Source organism: Ochotona princeps, chromosome 10 (assembly GCF_030435755.1).
Source record: "Ochotona princeps isolate mOchPri1 chromosome 10, mOchPri1.hap1, whole genome shotgun sequence".
Taxonomy (NCBI): domain Eukaryota; kingdom Metazoa; phylum Chordata; class Mammalia; order Lagomorpha; family Ochotonidae; genus Ochotona; species Ochotona princeps.
The window spans coordinates 23,640,292-23,657,453 of NC_080841.1; the positions used below are offsets into that span (position 1 = coordinate 23,640,292).

A 17,162-nucleotide genomic window follows, 5' to 3' on the forward strand; every position below is an offset into this window, starting at 1 on the left:
GCAGAGAGAGTAATTTTTTTGTAGGTGCATACAAAAATATCTGCCTATCTGTTATATGATTTGAAAAATATTCATTCATTGTTTCAGAGGGAAGGATTATGTTACTTGAACACTGGTATTTAACGTACATGATCACATTTATTATCATATCAAAACCAGATGTTTAAAATTTGGGCTAGAAATTCCATAGCACGGATTGCATTACCTCAGAGTCACCCTACCACCTCCTGCTCACTGCTCAGCTATGTTTTGTTCTGGCTCTAATAGAGCAATAATGTGTTTCCACAAGTCTTAGTCTAGTATTAGTCGACATGTGGGCTAATTCTGGTGGGTTGAGCGAACTGGCAGGGGGTTATGCAAACCAGAGCAATTTGCTTTCCCAACAATCAGAAAATATGTGAAGAATTATTGTAATAGAGCATCTCTCTTACACCCTCTCTCGCCCTCTCTTGCTTTCTCTCTCTTCCCTTTCCAGCCTTTTGCCATTCTTTTTTTTTATTCTTTGTCGTTCACTCCTTTATTTAAAATTTGTCATGCTTTCTTATGTTTCTAAATGCCCTTCAGACTTCTTACTGGAGCAAAATCTAATTACCAACTTTCTATATCAAAAAGTAGTTGGAATTTTTCTCTCATTTGCCTTTGTTACGTTGCTTTGTGCAGATAAAATTAAAACAAGCATGTACAGAAAAGTGATAATATTTCTGATTTTCAAAATGTTAATGCATTTAGATAAGGTAAAAAAGATAAACCAAAGACTAGGGGGAACGCTGCCAGGGATTCATCTGTTTGCATTAATAGGTTCCAGCAGTGGCACTGCAGGCGCAGAGCCTGGTTGCCACTGCACTTAGTAAGCACATGAGCTTAAAAATAAACTTTGACAATGTAGATCACTTTGTCCTTTCAGGAATGGAAAACGCTATGTACTTCAAAGCATACTAAGCCTGATTGGAAAATGTAGTCAGAATATTGTCTCTCTGGCAGTTGGGAGGGTGCTCACAGCACATGGGTGCTTCATGTGTAAATAGCACTCGGGTCACTAACGAGTGAGAATAATGACACTGGCAACTTTGACAGCCTCATTCATGGGAAAGAAACTTCCATCTTTTAAGTTCTCTGGAGCAACTGGAATCTAGTTTTTTTTTTTCCTTCTAATCAGGGAATATTTTCCTGAACCAAACTGCAAAAACAGAGGATTTTGAGTAGCACATTTCACTTGGATAAAACAGCATTTGTTCATTTTGAGTGTTTTTGGAAAGGAAATCTATCTACAGGGCAACGTTCGCACACAAAAGGAAACAGTATGGGACGATGGCTTGTTAGTACAACTGACTCTGTTTTGGAAATTACGGACAAGAAACCTTGGAGGAAGAGCAGCATAAAAGATCAAAAGCATCATGACTCCTGATGAAAACATCACCAAATGATGAACCCGCGGGCAAAAAGGAACTGCTCCTGTAAGTATATTTGCAATAATCCACTATATTATTTGTCTTCAAAATTTCTAGATCATGCTGAGTAGATTTATTTCCAAGCAAGTCTTTGATGTAGAGACTCTTCATTATAGACAAGTCTGTAATTAAGTTCATTGGGTGGTTTCAATAGAGGGTTAGTTACTGGATTTTTTTTACATGACCTTGCAACACTAAAATAAATTGCACATTAATTTGGATATGTTTTATGAGACAGCTAAGTTGCATCAGGCTTTCACTGTGGGATGTACTACTTCTGGCATTGCAAAATCTATCAATATGTGAGCCTATAAATCCCATTACGTTGGATTCTGATAGTGTATACTATGGTTACATTGGTTTTGTGTTGTGGTTAATTCTGTAATTTATATGTTGTTACACGAAATCACTATTTATTTGTAATTTAAAGAGAATGTTAACTATTTCCTGAGTGAATTTCACTGATACTGTAGGGAACACATAGCTTAGAATCTTGGCAATGGGGAACAAAGTCTTCAAGCTACATTTTGGGAAGTTGAGATTTAGTTTCTTTCTACATTTCCGGAGTTTTTTCCTAAGTAGGTCTGAAACTTACTTAACTATCTATATGTAAGACTTTTTGTGGTCTTAGAAATATGAGCAAAACTTCCAAAAGCATAGCCCCATGTAAATGTTAAAATAGCAAAGTCCATCTTTAGTGCCTGTGTGTCATTAGATATTTTTAAGTGCTGAATAAATACTGGTATTGCGTAATGGGACTAATATCACAATTGTGCAATCATCATCTTATATCGAAATTTCGCCCTTTGAATTTATCCATGAGTACAATTGATTTTGACAGATATGACATAAAAATAGGGATATCATGTATTAACATAGTCACTAAACTTATTTCTTAACAACTTCAAATTTAGGAATGGTTGATATTGGTGGTTTTTCTTTTTAAATATAAGTATTCAACTTACTGTTTATTTGAAGGCATGTCATACAGATTTGAACTAGTTTGGATTTTAAAGTAAATACCACTTGTAGTGTCGAGATGATAGTTTTATTATACTTGGACTTGGAATTAGCACCTCTCTTGAACTCTTCATGCAGGTTGAGATGCCGGCCTGGACATTGGCCAGGTCTTCAAATGGGAAGAGCAGGCTTTAGGTGAATGGGTACGTGAAAATAAACTGAGGAGCAAGTAGATGAAAAGTCAGACTGAGTGTTTGGAGTACGTGAAAAAAGAGTGGTGAGAGGAGAGGGGACGGAGTTGAGTGGGGGTGCCAGGGAGGTCAGGGAAACTCATCACAGACACTGTTTCATTGAGTATGAGGCCAGATAACACTAGGCTTGCACATTTATGATTTTCTAAACCACTTGATGTAGTTGCTTGTTGTGGCACAGAACATATGACCTTCTGATACTAAAGGTAGGAAGTGAGAATGGCTGTGTATGTGATTTTATTGCTTCTTGATTAGAAATGCTGATCAAAACAGACAAAGCAGTAACTGTACAATTACCTTTGAAGATAAAACACTGTTGGATAATCAAATAAAACATTTGGATAAGCTTAATTTATATCATATGTAACATCATCTATGCAAAAATGAGTCAGGTTATAAATTATTCCTTTAAGAATTCTGTTCAGTCTCTTACTTAGAAGTGTATTTTGTAGGTAATTCTTTTAGACAGACTTGTCAAAGTCTGAGTAAGACATTCTACAGAAATTGAATGTTCTTTTAAGAATTAGGAGATCAGCCCGCAGCATCTGAAAATATTGTTAGGCTAAGAATCATCTGGATTTACGAAGCAGAATTCTGGGACCTCAGTCAAGAAATGATGCAATAAAAGATGTCCTAAGGACTTTGTTCTTCCTTCGTTCCTTGTTTCCTTCCTTCCTTGTTTCCTTCCTCCCTCCCTTTCTTCCTTCTATTTATCAATCCCGTCCTCCTCCCCACCCCTCTTTTCTTTCCCCTCCCCCACTTCCTTTCTTCCATTTTTTTTTTTTGAGGAAAGGGATGGCATTTGATTATAACTTTAAAGCCAAATAAGTAATGGATGGTGGGATGATAATGATTTTGAGTATTATCTTTAAGAGGAAAACAGATTTAGACCTCCCGGAAGGACAGGATCAGAATGTATGTATTGATAACAAATGAAAACTTGAGTTTTTGTGGCATATTACAATTATTTCTAGTTAGTTATTTGGCATAAGAGGATCTCTAATCATTAGCCATCCAGAGATTTGTTGAGCTCCCTGCAACTGGTGGCATGTGGCACAATAAGAGGAACAGCAAGAAGGCAAAGATTGATGTTCTAAATCAGAGCAATGTGCATTGGAATTCAGAGCAGAGCCCCCATTTATAGACTTCTGAACCCTGGGCAAGCTACCCAAGTGCTAAGCCTCTGGTTCTTTGCCTGCGTATAAGAAGAGCTATCATGTCTTAAAAAAAAAATATATATATATGTATATATACATATATGCACACATATATACATATATATTATGTGTGTATAGGTATGTGTGTGTATATATAGAAGTGTGTATATATATATATATATACACAATTGGATTATTCATACCAACTTTCTGGAATTTAATAAAGTTAAGCTATATGGTCTTTAGGGGTCTAATTTTAAAGCTCTAGTAATTCTAGCAGTTTGAAGTAACCCAAATTCCTCGATTTTCCAAATGCTATCCAAAGAGGCAACTTAACCAAAAATATTTAATCTTTATTTAATGAAATTTTAACACACACAGGGAAATTGCAAACCCTAAGCTCCAACAATTGCAATAAAGAAATGAGCATGGTAGGATGAGGTATCTGTGTCACAGGAGTTCACTGGGATGCTTGCAACTCCTATTGATGTGCCTGGATTTGGGTCCTGCGTCTACTTCTGTGCATGTACACCCTGAAAACCAGCAGGTGATTGCTGCAGTGGTTGGGCCCTTGCCACCTTCATATAGGAGACCTGGATTGACTGACTGAGCCTGGCCCAGTCCTGGCTGTTTAACATAATCCTAATGAATAAATTGAAAGTGATTAAGTTTAGTTCTCCTTTGTTTTATATTTTTACATAGGCTCAGTGGTCCAAATCTGTTTGATTGGCCATTATAGTTTCTAAAGATTACGATAGTGAAAGTCCTGTATTGACAATAGCTTATTGCTTTCTCATTTCATGTTTTCTTTGTAACTTGTGTGTAAGCATCTTGAGAAATCCACTTTAGTCAGCAACATGAACAATTTTTTTAAAGTCTAAAGGCTAAAAGTGTTTATCTTCAAATGTTTCCTATTACAACCTTCTCTGGTGTTTATACAAATTGAAATTTTATGTGGGTAGTGTTTTAGGATGCTTGAATTTATTGTGTCCATTTGTTCCAAGAACACTTGGTCATAATACTATATCCTACTGTTGAAGCTTCCTTAAGCAGTATTCACACATTGCAGATATGAAATAACAATCTAGCTCTTAGATTCCTTTATCTGGAAAAATTGCTATTTGTTTGAGAGCATTTCAGAAATGGCTTACTAAATGGCATTCTATTTTCTAAAGTATTTCTACCTATACTCATTTTTCTCTCACTGTTGAAGCAGAGAGGGGTGCTACATTCCTTCCATTTGCTCACAGTGAGAATAACAAACCCTAAAATTAAGCAAAATCATGTAACTACAAGTTTAAAATGAAGGAACAAGACTTTGCATCTATCATGATTTTTAAATTGATATAATGATTATCATTGATATTTAAACATTGGAAAAACAGAAATACACACACACACACACACACACACACACACACACAGAGATCTGTGTGCTGATTCACTGCCCGAATGGCTGCATTTGGAGCTGGGCCAGGCCAAAGTCAGGAACCAAGAATTCCACCTGGGTTTCCAGTGTGGACAACAAGAGCCCAGGTATTGGTCTGTCTTCAGCTGCTTTTTCACGTGCCTTAGCAAAGAGCTGGATTGGGAGTAGAGCAGCTGGAACTCGAAGCGGTGCTAATGTGGGATGGTGGCTTTGCAGCAAGCAGCTTAACCTGTTGCACCACAGCACAGACTCTCCCCGTCCATCTCTGACTTTTATCCAGGAATATATGATTCATCTGCTTCTTCCATAGTTTATAAGGAGGGCTTAAACCTTAGTACTAGTTAACATTTATCTTATATTGTGCCATCCACAGAGGTCCAATGAGTCAGGCACACAAAAGCTGAAGTGTCGCACATGTCTGTGGATTGCTCTTTTATGTAAAAGAACCTGAGTGCCTGGAAGCTTTCTGTCATTTTTACTATTGGTATTTTGCAGATACTTCAAGAAAAGGAAGATGTTCATATCCGTTCTCTTTGGGATTGGGAGTTTGTTTTACAATAGAGTCAAGGTCATCAATAAACTCTTGACTATCTTCTCTGGCTGCACAGATGATGTGGATGTGGATAAGTGCACTCTGGGTGCGGGTGTATGTATCTCAAGTCAGAATGGATAACATCAGCTGTAAGTCTGTTCCACAGCTCCTCAAACATTGATGAGCTGCCTCTTACAGGCATAGGTCTTTTGCAGACTTGGGGCACAGTTAGTATCTGTTGATTTTACCTAATAACCAGCTGTCATCTTAGGTAGCACAGAAAGCTTTAGTTAGCAGGCATTACAGTTTTGTAAGTTTAAGAGGGAAACAGAGAACCATAAGGCAGTGGGGGTCCAAATATCTGATGCAAACTAACCACTAGGTGATTTATAAATTTGTTAGGTTGCCCTTTTTCATATTAGTAACCTTATATATGTAATTTTTAAATTTCAGTTTGGTTTTCATTTAAAGGTTAACATTACACATACTCCACAAGTTTGTTGGTGTTGGTGGTATTGGTGACATTTCATGGCAATGTAGACTTACAGAGGATATTATGAAATAGAGGGCTTTGATATATTTTGAATTTCATGGAATGATTACAAGAGAAGACCTTGCTCTGCTTGTACATACTTCAGATGTTATCTTACTATTCCTTCCTCTTGTGAGAGAAACAGACTAAATTAGAGCCCAGCTAGTGGAGGTGTGATTACAGGTAATTAAATAGTGTGATGTGCAAGTGTTTTGTTTCCATTGTGCTGTTGATCTTCTGAAATCCTAGGGGAGAAGTCAAGGTGAGTCAGTTGTATGTCAAGGCAGCTAGCCACTTTGCACCTGTTGATTTTGGAGAGTTTCATGCAGTGCTAGCCTAATGGAGAATTTTTTTTTCCTTCATGTTTCAAAGGGTTGGTTCGTTTTTGAGAAAGGAACAGGTCCTCCATTTTTCCAGATTGAGATAGGCTTCTGACAAAAGGCACATTTTAGTTTTGTATATGTCTGTGTGATTGTTTCTAAATTTATATTAGGGAACATTCAATAATTTTGTGTGTACAGGTCTTTGACCCTTCAGGTATAGTCTCTTGGCAACCATCACTATAATCAAGATATTGAATAGATTTTTCAGCCCAGAATTGTTCCCTCGTATTGTCGCTGTATGGTCAAGGCCTTCCCGTCTGTAATGCCTCATACACTTACTTCTCTCTCTCTGATTCTGCCTTTTCCAACATGTGATATATAAAAACATACAGTTTACAGTCTTTTGTGTGTGGTTGCTTTCACTATGGGCAGGATGCATGTGCAGTTTACTCACCTCCTGGTTTTTAACATTTCACATCTTTATTCCTGAGAAGTGTGTTATTATATAGAGTTTATGATACTCTTCACCAAAGGAGAGCATCCAGGTAGTTACTGGTTTTTGGTGACTACGACCAATGCTGTTCTCAATATCATGTGCTGTAAACATGGGGTTTTATGTGAGCATGAGTGGAATTGAGAGTCTTATGGTAATTCCACATTTAAGTTTACAAAACAAACAAACAAAACTTCCAAAATGCTTTCTTTTCAGAAAGGCTTTATTATTTTATATTTCCAAAGTCAACATATGAAGGTTCTACTCACTCTCTCTCCTAACTGGAAACAATTTTCTTGTTTTGCTTTTTATTTGTTGTTGATTAATTGTTGCTAATTAATTATTTAAATATGTCATTAACTTGATTATTCTGAGTGTTGATGGGTCTAGGATTTGCAGATGTTTTTCCTATAGGTTGTGTTTTCATTCTCTTAGGCTACTTATGTAGAAAAAAATATTTTAGTTTTAGTGTAGTATGAATGATTACTTTTTTCTTATGTCTCATATTGTTAGTGTCATATCTGAGTTTTTAAAAATCTAGCTTCAACCCTGGCTGTGTGGCTTAGTGGCTAAAGTCCTGGCCATGAATGCCCTGGGATCCCATATGGGCGCTGGTTCTAATCCCGGCAGCTCCACTTCCCATCCAGCTCCCTGCTTGTGGCCTGGGAAAGCAGTCGAGGACGGCCCAAAGCCTTGGGACCCTGCACCCGTATAGGAGGCCTGGAGGAGGTTCCTTGCTCCTGGCTTCAGATTGGCACAGCACCGGCCGTTGTGGTCACTTGGGGAGTGAAACATTGGATGGAGGATCTTCCTCTCTCTCTCTCCTCCTCTCTGTATATCTGACTTTGTAATAAAAATAAAAATAAATCTAAAAAAATCCCAATTAAAAAAAATCTAATTTCAAGAAGAATCAAGATGGCAGAATAGGGTAAGGACACGTTTAAATGGACAGAGAAACATTTAATCAGGATGAAGCAGAGAGGGCACAACCAGAAAATAGGAGAGGACATAACAACAGCAGAGGGGTTCCTGGAGACTGACAGACACAGGAAAGCAGCGGACACCATGGTGAGGTGTTGCAGTGACTGATACCCCAGTGGCATTCAGCTAATGGCAATCTGAACTCCACCAGCAGCCAGAACTCCACCAGCAACCAGGTGGGAAGGGACTTTCACTGGGAGCTTGGGAGGTAAACCCAGACAAAGAACTGTCCATCCTGCTGGTCTGTTTGACCAGGAACAGAGACATAGCAGCAGATCCCAGACATAGCAAGAACAGGGTGGATTTCACAGCCCAGGCAGCCCCCTTAGAGCCGAATTGTGCTCCATTTTGCTTAAGGAGGCAAAGGCAAGGGTAAGGACTGAGCATACGCTGAGCTGGGAATGAACTCATTTCTGACTCAGTGAACTGCATCAATGTGGCATTCTACAGGTTCCACCCAAGACAGGTCTGGGTGGCCCTCAGACCTGATGGCCATGAATTCTGTGGATTGCACTGGTCTTGCAGGAAAATAATACCAGCTGTGGCATTGTACGGGTCAAAATAGGTCCATGTGACACCCAGACCTAACGTCCAACAGGTTCCAGCAATATCAGTGCCACCCACAACCTACCTCTATAGGTCACCTGGTGTCTTCCTAATCCTGGGACCTGCTCCAACCGGAAGTGGGAGAAAGATTGCAGAGACAACAGTGCAACCTCAGCATAGTATCACAGGAGGTGGAGATTGGTGAGCCAGGATTTGGGGCTACAGAGTTCTTTGTGGAAATCTGACACAAGAACCCAGACCTGGAACTCACTGAGGGAGTGGCACAAGTGGCTGCAAGCAATCAACTGTGTACCAACTGCAATAAGTAAAATCAAACTGTAGACCTGTGGGTGACATAGCTTAGAAACCTGCCCCAAGGAGAAGACTGCTAACCAGAAGTACAATGACCAAGAGCAAAAGAAGAGACAAAAGCACAATGAATGTTACTGAAAACTCCCCTGCAAAGGAGCAAAACCCTATGCCAACCTCAGACTTAACTGAGGAAGACATCGAGAAAATGGGGGACACAGAATTCAGAAAACTCATTTTAAAGCTTCTGATCAACAATGAGAAGCACATACAAGAGTTCAAAGAATTTAAGGAATATATTAAACAGGAAATAGCAACAATAAAGCAAATCAAGGCTGATATATCAGAAATGAAGAACGCAGGAGAGCAAATTAAAGGAACAGTGGAGAGTCTCCAAAATAGAATGAAGCAAGCAGAAGAAAGAATTTCAGTATTGGAAGATATTTCCTGTCACCAGGGGGAAGCATGGAAAAAGCTGGAAGCAAAATTGGATCAGGCCAAAAAAAGTATTCAAGAATTGAAAGTCACTATTAAGAGTTACGGGAGTCCCAGAAGGTGCAGAAAGAGAAACTGGTTTTACAAATATATTTAATGAAATAATAAAGGAAAATTTCCCTAATCTAGAGAAAGAATTGGGAAACAAGATCCAGGAGGGGCACAGAACTCCCAACAGGCCTAATCAAAAGTGATCTTCACCAAGACACATGATCATCAAGCTGTCTGCAATTGAACCTAAGGAATAGATCCTTAAATGTGCATGTGAGAAAAATCAATTGATATATAAAGGAATGCCAATTAAACTCACAGGAGATCTCTCACAGGAAACTCTATAGGCAAGAAGAGAATGGAGTGACTTATTCCAGATTCTAAAAGAAAAAAAATTGTCAGCCCAGGATAATATATCCAGCAAAGCTTCTTTTGTCTTTGAAAATGAAATAAAATTCTTACACAGTAAAGGAAAGTTAAAAGAATTTGCCTCTTCCAAACCTGCCCTACAAATGATACTTCAAGTTGTTCTCTTGACGGAGAAGAGGAATAGCACCCAACAAACCCAAAGGCAAAAGGGAAGAACATCCCAGTAAAATGACAACAGAAGACTAAACCAATGAACAACCCATTACTAAAATGACTGGACCAAAGTACCACCCATGCATATTAACCCTGAATGTAAATGGCTTAAGCTCAATCAAACGTCATAGATCAGTAGATTGGATTAAAAAACAAAAGCCATCTTTTTATTGTCTAGAAGAGACACACTTCACCAACAAAAATCAGCAGAAACTATATCGCATAGGTTTTGATGTTTTCTGTTAGTTTCATCTCTTCAAAACAATTTTTTCTGATTAAATTCTTCAGTGACTCATAGATCATACAATAGCATCATTTTCTTCAAGAAAGTTCTTGATTTTCATTTCTTCAGGTACACATTAGTCATTTAGTAGCATGTTATTTAACTTCATGGTGTTGTTAATTTCTTTTTTCTCCCAGATGTTGATTTTGTTTTGTGGCTTTTCATTTAAGGGGATGTATAGTAGCTGTGTAATGGAAACTGTCATATCTAGTAACATGTCATTTAACTTCATGGCATTGTTAATTTCTATTTTTCTTTCTATTGTTGATTTTGTATTATGACTTTTCATTTAAGGGGATGTACAGTAGTTGTGAAACGGAGACTAATATCCGGATGTGAGGATACAATGTAGTATGCATTTCTACTTCCAGACAAAGATGGACTTACAGTGAAACTGTTCACTGTACCTTAACAATAGGATTCTGGACACTCTGCCACTGTCTATGCCCACAATGATGGACATATGACTGTGTATGAAGAACTATACTTTAGTAATGATATAGAGGAACTAGAGGAACTAGGCAGGGGGCGGGGAGGCAGAAATTGGGGCTGGGATAAGGAAAATACCAGGATCCTATGGAACTGTATCATAAAATGATAATAATAATAATAAACTGTAAAATGTGAAAAAATCTAACTTCATGAAAATTTCCTAATTTGAGTTTTTTTAGAATATTTTAATTTTATGCTTTACATTTTATAATTCATTTTGAGGTATTTTTGTAAAAGGTGTGAATGTAGGTTTCAATATTTGTTTTTGCATATGAAAGCTCTCTTATTTCAGCACCATTTGTTGAAAAGAAAATCATTTTTCCATAGAGCTTTTTTTTGTACTTGAAAAATCAGTTGACCCTGTTTCTTTAGGTCTATTCCCAGATTTTATTTTTCCTATTATTTAAAATATTTTAATTGCTTACTTTAAAAAAATTTGAGACAGAGCTCCCATCCTTTGGTTATCTCCTGTAAATGTGGGCTGGATCAGGCTGATGCCAATGTCATTCTGCCACGTGGGTGGGAAGGACCAAAGGACTTGAGCCATAACCCACTGCCTGGCCTCTGCACTTCTAGGAAACTGGAAATCGACTTGCAGCCAGGATTCAAACCCAGGTATTCCAGTGTGCCATGTGCTAATCTAACCTGTGCTAATCGCTATGCCAGATACTTCTAATAATGTATGTGTATACACTTTCAGTAATACCATACCATCTTGATTATTATAGCTTTAAAGTAATGGAAGAAGTAGTGCGAGGACAGTAACTTGCTCCTTTTTGTCAAAAAATTTAAAGCATTTACCTTTCTACATACATTTTAGAATGAATTTCATAGTATTTACAAAAAATTCTGTTACAATTTTGATTTGGACAACTGTTGAATTTATGCTATCATTTTGGAGAAGACAGCATAACAATACTCAGCCTTCCATGTACTCTCTCTCTTCTTTTAATATTTATTTTATTTTTATTATAAAGTCAGATATACAGAGAGAATGAGAGACAGAGAGGAAGATCTTCCATTCATTGAATCACTCCCCAAGTGGCTGCAAACGGCTGGAGGTATGCTGATCAGAAATCAGGTGCCTGGAGCCTCTTCCATGTTTCCCACCCAGGTGCAGGGTCCCAAAGCTTTGAACCATCCTCGACTGCTTTCCTAGGCCACAGCAGCAAGCTGAACGGGAAGACAGGCTGCCGCAATTAGAACCAGCACCCACATGGTGCAAGGTGAGGACTTTAGTTGCTATGCTACCACATCAGACCCCCATGTACCCTTTAAAAGCTCTTTGAATTCTATTTGTTTTGTCAGAGGTTTGGTGCATTTTCTCACAGAGGTTTTGTACACATTTTTTTTTTTTTATTAGATTCACAGTTAGGTATTTCATTTTGGGGGCAGTTACAAGTGATACCTTTAAAAAGTCTGTTTCCAATTTTCCTTGCTAGTATATAGGCATCTGCTGTATAGTGACATGTATCTTGCACATTTGAAAAGTTCATTTCCTAATTCTAGAATCTCTTGTGCAGTTTTTATACAGATAATGCTGCCTCTGAGTGGAGACAATGACATAGCTTTTATTTTTTCCTCCAATCTTTGTCTTTTAACTTCATTTACCTGTTTTAGTGCATTATTCAGCACTTTCACTACCATGCTGAGCAGGAGTAAAGAGAACAGACATCTTTTCTTTGGTCCAAATTTTGGTATTTTCATTATGACGTTAGTTATAGCCTTTTCTGTTTTCATTGGCTTTTGTGGGTTTGATAGATGCACCTTATCAGTTTAAGGAAATTCCCTTCCAGATTTGCTGAGGGTTTTTGGTGTTTGTTTGCCATGTATGGTTTTCAAAGGTTTGGAACATGTTTTCTGTGTCCATTTATCTGACCACATGTTTTCTTTGTCCTGTACTGATTCATGTGATAAATTGCATTGCCTAAATTTTGAAGGTTGAACCAGTCATTTTTGAGGATCAACTTCAAACTGTGAGAGGTTTTTTTTTTTCTCAGTGTATTGGTGGATTACATTGGCTAATATTTTGAGGATTTTCACATATATATGCATGAGGACTATTAATTTGTAGTTTTTTCTTACCTTTCTGTTGTCCCATGTCAGGGTAATCGTCATTTGAAAATGGCAGAAATTTTCTTCCTCAAAATTTTCAGAAAGTACTGATGGCTATAAAAATTTTCTATTTAAATTAGTGGGGAAGCTAATGACTAATACATGGTCTACCTTTTTGAAACAAATGGAGTTAATATGTCACTGACCATAGACAGTGGTAGGGGCAACAGTTAAAAAAATCCTGGTAGAATAAGACTCCAGTGTGTGTTGGAGGTGCTGCATTTTGCCATCGACTGACATGCATAAATGCTAAATTGAGCTCTTAGGACTCATGAGACAAAGCTTTACAGATAATCTGATTTTCATCTTCCTGTCTATTTTTAGAAATGTTCAGTGAGGCTGAACCTTGTGTGCTGTTTCTCACTCAAACAGATCCCACTCTTTCCTAGATAATGAGCGTGCCAAAGATCCTGCAAAAAGAAGAGACGGGTTTGCTTAACTGTTTTAAAGGGCTAATCTTTTGAGTAGATGAAACATAAAGGAAGGTCATTACAGATAGGGCAAAGAGCAAGAAAAGCAAAATATTCAAAGCAGATGCCTTCATTAGCACACGGTGGTTGTCCTTGATAGCATAGATGATAACTGTTTATTTTCATATATCTAATATCTCCTTTGGGTATGCTAGGGTTTTAAAAATACGAATTCCATGTGGAAACAGAAGAGCAAAGGAGTATCTTATTGTTATGCAAACAGAATAACTCAGAATATTTACAGTAATTACAGGAAAGCATGGGAGGTCAATTTAAAAGTTATAGCCATTTGGGGATTGAAAGACTGATACAACATCCACCTCCTTTGCCCGCACCCTGCCTTGCCTTCCCTCTGTCAACCTCTCTTCTCCCTCTCCTACTCTTTATTGCTCTTTCTCTGCTCTTCTACTCTTTTCCTCTCTCCCTCTTTCTCCCCCTTCCTCTCCCTCTTCCTTTGTCTTTGTCCCACACATACATACACACTCTCTCTCTCTCTGTCTCTCTCTCTCTCTTCTTTTCAGGCTCCCCCCCCCCGCTTCTCCCTCTGTAACTGATGAAATGGTCCCCTTGGGATTAGACTGTCATTTTTTAGTCCATGTTTATATTCCAGTGGAAATGTGGTCTTGTGGTCTTTTCTACTTGTTGAATCTTGTGATTTGTGGCAAATTAAGCCTGTGAATACAGAGTGAATTAAAATGATGACTCTCCCAAATGTTGTCGGAGAGAAGAAGGGAGGGAGAGGTATAGGGGAATCAGGGAGCAAGGGAGCATGGGCATCTTCTTGGAGTGGTGCCCGTGGAGTGCATGGAATCTATTCTCTTTATACTAGTAAAAAAAAAAAATAAAAGCAGAAGCTGAAACTGTTTAGGGTTTTTCTCAATGCAGTAGTAGTTAAGTAAAAGGGGGTGAAAATAACTTTTAAGGGACTAGAGTATTCTGAGCCTAGTGGCAAGCTTTTCTCGAACTGGGTGATATTTTTAATATACTTCTTACAGGAGATAAAGCACTTCATTCATTTGTTTGCTTAATGAATACTGTTGTGCCGGATTTTGAAGTTCCCAGAAAATCATCAAGTCTGAAGTCGGTGCTAAGGCATAAAGGTGGTTTATTCAGGTTAGCCTAGGTCTCCCAGCCACCTCCCCCAGCCCAGCAGGGCCGGGCAGGGGAGGGGCAGCCTCAGCTGAGGCTGCTGCTGCTGCAGGATTCGCAGGGAGGGCAAGAAGAAGGAAGAGAGCGAGCCAGAGAGCGAGCCCCTAGTTGAACAACCCAGCGTTCTTATACATTTTAGGCTATTAATTATACAGTGATGATTTAGCAGGCTTCTATTGGTGGGTTTGAAGCAAGCAACTTTCAAAACATACAAATCGATGGGCTCTAGGGCGGTGGATCTTATCAAACACCAGGGACCTCCTTCCTGAGGAGTGGTCTGCCTACGTGACCTGCCAGGTGTCCTGCCGGGTGTCATGTAGACTCTCAGGCCTGGAGTTCACACAGCCCCCAGCCAAGCCATTAAGGCAGGAATTACAGAAGGCAGAAAACATCTAGGTTCTTCAATACCACAGTGAGTCTGAAACATGTTGGTACCTATAGAATTGCAATCAAACATTGAAAAGAATATTATCTGCTATATCCATAGGCTATGACAATGTTAATATAGTGTAACTATGAAAAATGGGACATTGGGATAGCTTATATTAAATCATAATTTTCAATACCCTCAATAGTTATATTGTTAGTAATATTAGCATTAATATTTTAAGTTATTCCATAAGTAGTTATGGTGTTTGTTATCATTCCCTGCAACCTCGAGATTCAGGAATCTTGATAAGGGAAAACATGAAATTTAGATGGGATATTGGAGAAATTAAATGCTTTAAAAACTGAATTTGAATGGGCAATAATTACACTCACTCACGAGATGACTTATCTTCCTATGACTGTGATTCATATGTGTCGCCCCAAATCATGCATTGGAAATGCAACTGTGTTGGCAGGTGGGCCAGCTGAGAGGTGATTAATATACCAGGGCTCTGTCCTAATGAAGGAATTAGCATCTTCTCATGGCAGGTCCCCATGTGCACTGATCCGGCTTTGACCAGGGAATGAACAAAGAGTCTTTACCAACACAGGTAACATGATCTCCTTCTTCCCAGCTTCAAGAACTTCAAGGAAATACTTTCTGCTCTTCAAAATTTACCATGTCTCTGTATTCGGTTAAAGCAACACAAAACAAAGTACAAAACATAAATGCTTATGATATTTCTGAATATTGCATAGTTTGTATGCATCCAATTGAGAACATAAGAAGTATTGCATAATATAACATGCATAATGTAGATATAAATATGTATTTCTCAGCTATGTTCCTTTCTTTCAAAGACTTAGAAAAAGTTACCCAGCCCCTGGCAGCAGTGAAAGTCTTTTTTAGCATAATTGTGGCTTTGATTGAGACTGAGATCTGCAGAATGAAAATTTTGGTTTTGTCATTTTTCCATCAAAAGAAGCCAAGACAACTTTGAGAAATGCATGTGTCCAAGTATACATCAAGAAACATTGGTTCATAAGTATGAAATGAATTTTAAAAGACTACAATGAGCTAAAAGTGGCACAATTTGAGCAAGATAATAATTGCAACAAACCTCATCAAATATTTATATATGTGATAAGAAAAACAATTAACTAGAGATTTAGAGAAGGTCTCTTTAAAATTAAGAAATGGAAATTGAGGGGTAAGTTAGGGAGAAGCTGGGGAGAATGCAGGCACAGCTAGGGCACAGAAGAGCTGATTGTGACACTGATTGTCATGGCATCAAGCAAAGGATTTGGTTTTCAGTTCTTAACACAATGGGAACTTCCTGGTTTGTTTCGTGCAAGGAGAGGATATCACCAGACTTACGTATTTGGAAGATCACTCTGACTACTACATGGCCAGTAGACTGGGAATGTCAAGAAGAGAGTTGGAGAGGGAGAGTAAGGGAACACTGCTGGTGCGAATTGTAACTGGCAAGGTTTAGGAAGGTTTGGTGCACTTATTGACTGCTATTATGCATTTCTATCTCAGGGAAAAAATATTCTAAAAAAGACTTCTTGATTTGTAGAGTAACTGTGCAAACTGGATAGAATTTGCCCTGGATATCTGATAAAATCAGTTCTCTTGTCCTTATTCCATTGTCATCATTAATTGAGTGTGTAACAGTCTATTCCAATAGAAAGTTCACTACGTAAAATTTTTATATTAATAATGAAATTTATTAGACACTTTTCACAGAATACTTCTTTAGTAGAGTAATGTCACTTTTAAAGTATTTGTTAAAGTATCAGAAAAGATAAAATTACTTAGCTTTTTAAAAATGATTAGGTATTTACTTGAAATGTTACAGAAAGGGAGAGGCAGGGGTGGAGAGAGGGAGAGATCTTCAATCCATCAGTTCACTCCCCAGATTCCACAGTGGCTAGGGCTGGGCAGGCCAAAGATGAGAGCCTGGAGTATCCCATTTGGGTATGGAGAGCAAAATACTTAGACGATCTTCTTCTTTCCCAGTGCAATAGTAGGAAGCTGGATCTGAAATAGAGCAGCTGGGACTTGAACCAGTGCCCCTGTGGGATGCCGACACTGCAGGCTATGTCTTAGCATATTGAGCCACAGTGTTGACCCCCAAATCACTTACCTTTACTCTTATTTTTACCTTCTATGAGACAAAGTGTTGACCTTCCCCCAAAATAAGTTGCAGAAGAAATATTGTATCTTTTTAATGAGCTCATACATAAATAAA

At 38.2% G+C, this 17,162-nt stretch overlaps 1 protein-coding gene across 1 annotated transcript in view; it reads left to right on the top strand.

Moving 5' to 3' along the window:
* The first annotated feature begins 904 nt into the window (after positions 1 to 904).
* The window catches only part of KCNK2 (potassium two pore domain channel subfamily K member 2), a 192,895-nt gene continuing 176,637 nt past the window's right edge, over positions 905 to 17,162 (top strand). Inside the window, exon 1 of the mRNA XM_004578644.2 lies at positions 905 to 1,454. Within this exon, the coding sequence (XP_004578701.1) occupies positions 1,421 to 1,454 (34 nt within the window). The 5' untranslated portion in view covers positions 905 to 1,420. The remainder of the gene's footprint in view (positions 1,455 to 17,162) is intronic.